Source organism: Neophocaena asiaeorientalis, unplaced genomic scaffold (genome assembly GCF_003031525.2).
Source record: "Neophocaena asiaeorientalis asiaeorientalis breed wild unplaced genomic scaffold, Neophocaena_asiaeorientalis_V1.1 scaffold226, whole genome shotgun sequence".
NCBI lineage: Eukaryota > Metazoa > Chordata > Mammalia > Artiodactyla > Phocoenidae > Neophocaena > Neophocaena asiaeorientalis.
The window spans coordinates 7667540-7668869 of record NW_020173037.1 but is presented as its reverse complement, the minus strand read 5'-3'; the positions used below and the strand labels follow the sequence as shown (position 1 = coordinate 7668869).

Sequence of the window (1330 nt, the reverse complement as noted above, 5' to 3'; positions counted from 1 at the left end):
CTCCCGCGGGTGCAGAAGAACAGAGGAGAGGGCAAGGTATCAGGCGCTGGTAGACCCTCGGAACCTCACTTCTGCCGTTTCTCCGATATTATAGCCTCCCTTTCAGCTTCCAGGGCCCGCACTTCCTCCCGGGGCCGACGTCTCCGCCGGTCGGTCTTCATCAGGGCCTCCTGCCTCATCTGCTGCCTTTTATAGCTGCGCTGATAGGCGGTAATGAGCCTGCGCAGACGGGTGGTCAGGGTCGAGGTATTGGGCCAGTACAGCTGGCCTAACTCAGCGCTGCCCTCGCTGTGCTTGCCTGGGGAATCGAAGAGAAGATTTCTGAATGCGTAGCCATAACCTCGCCATACACAGGGTTTCCCAGCAAAACGAGATGACTCGCCAACATTCAAATGGCAGCATGGGAAAGGGCATCGCAGTGCTCTCGTTTTTAAAATATAAGTAAGGAGTGATGTTAGTGTGGAACTTGTAAACCGTTTCTTTCTCAGCTCCTTAGGGGGAAAAAACCAAGGTCGTACGTCAATCCTACATAAAGAAACATACTTTGTGCCACAGACTACGTGATAAGGGTGCTCTCCTGTAATGTGATAATCTTGAACGTAAAAAACAATCACATGATTGTTAGCTAATGATCTTACATTAGGAAAAAAGGGTAGTAGTGTCTCAATAAACTGGCAGATGCTTAACAAATGCCCTGTTTGTAAGAGCTGTATTTCTAAAGATGCTTAAAAGTTTTCACCACCTGATTTGAAACATAAATATGTAAATTATCTTAATCCAAAAAATAGCTACTTTATCAAAGAAATTCAACAGAATGAAAAACCGAGAATAAACAGGCATTAGAATTCTTCACAAAAGAGGTGAGTCAGCGTAGATGAAGCGGCACTTGAAGACACCGCCGTGGTGAAGCGGCAGCAGTCCAGCTGCAAGGCAAGGCCTGCACCCCACTCTTCAGCCCTGCTCCCCCCGGCTTTCAGGGAGTCATACCTGGGCCGCGTATTTCCATGGGTTCTTCCTTATCTTCTGGAGGAGAATTTGCAAATTCCTCAAAAGCAAAGCGAGAAAGAGAAATTATTTTAATTTGTGGTTTTATTTTGCTTTTATCTTTTAAAGAAAAGGCCGTTATCTATAAAGTTTAACAAGTCTTATATGAGCATACAATATTTTACTGGTGCCGTAAAAGTCAATGTACTCAAGTTCTTACATCTATTTCATCCTTGAACGGTGTTCTGGTTGGTTTATATTCTGGGTCTTCATCTTCTCTATCAAACTCTCCCCTATATAAAATTTTAAAAAATGTTTAAATCTCACTGATTTGCAAGAGACTGAG

At 44.2% G+C, this 1330-nt stretch overlaps 1 protein-coding gene across 1 annotated transcript in view; it reads right to left on the bottom strand.

Annotated features, from left to right (window-relative positions):
* CHD7 (chromodomain helicase DNA binding protein 7) overlaps nt 1-1330 on the bottom strand; it is a 121200-nt gene that overhangs the window by 13661 nt on the left and 106209 nt on the right. Inside the window, 3 exon segments of the mRNA XM_024742640.1 lie at nt 70-298; nt 988-1045; nt 1205-1277. Coding sequence (XP_024598408.1) covers nt 70-298; nt 988-1045; nt 1205-1277 — 360 coding nt within the window.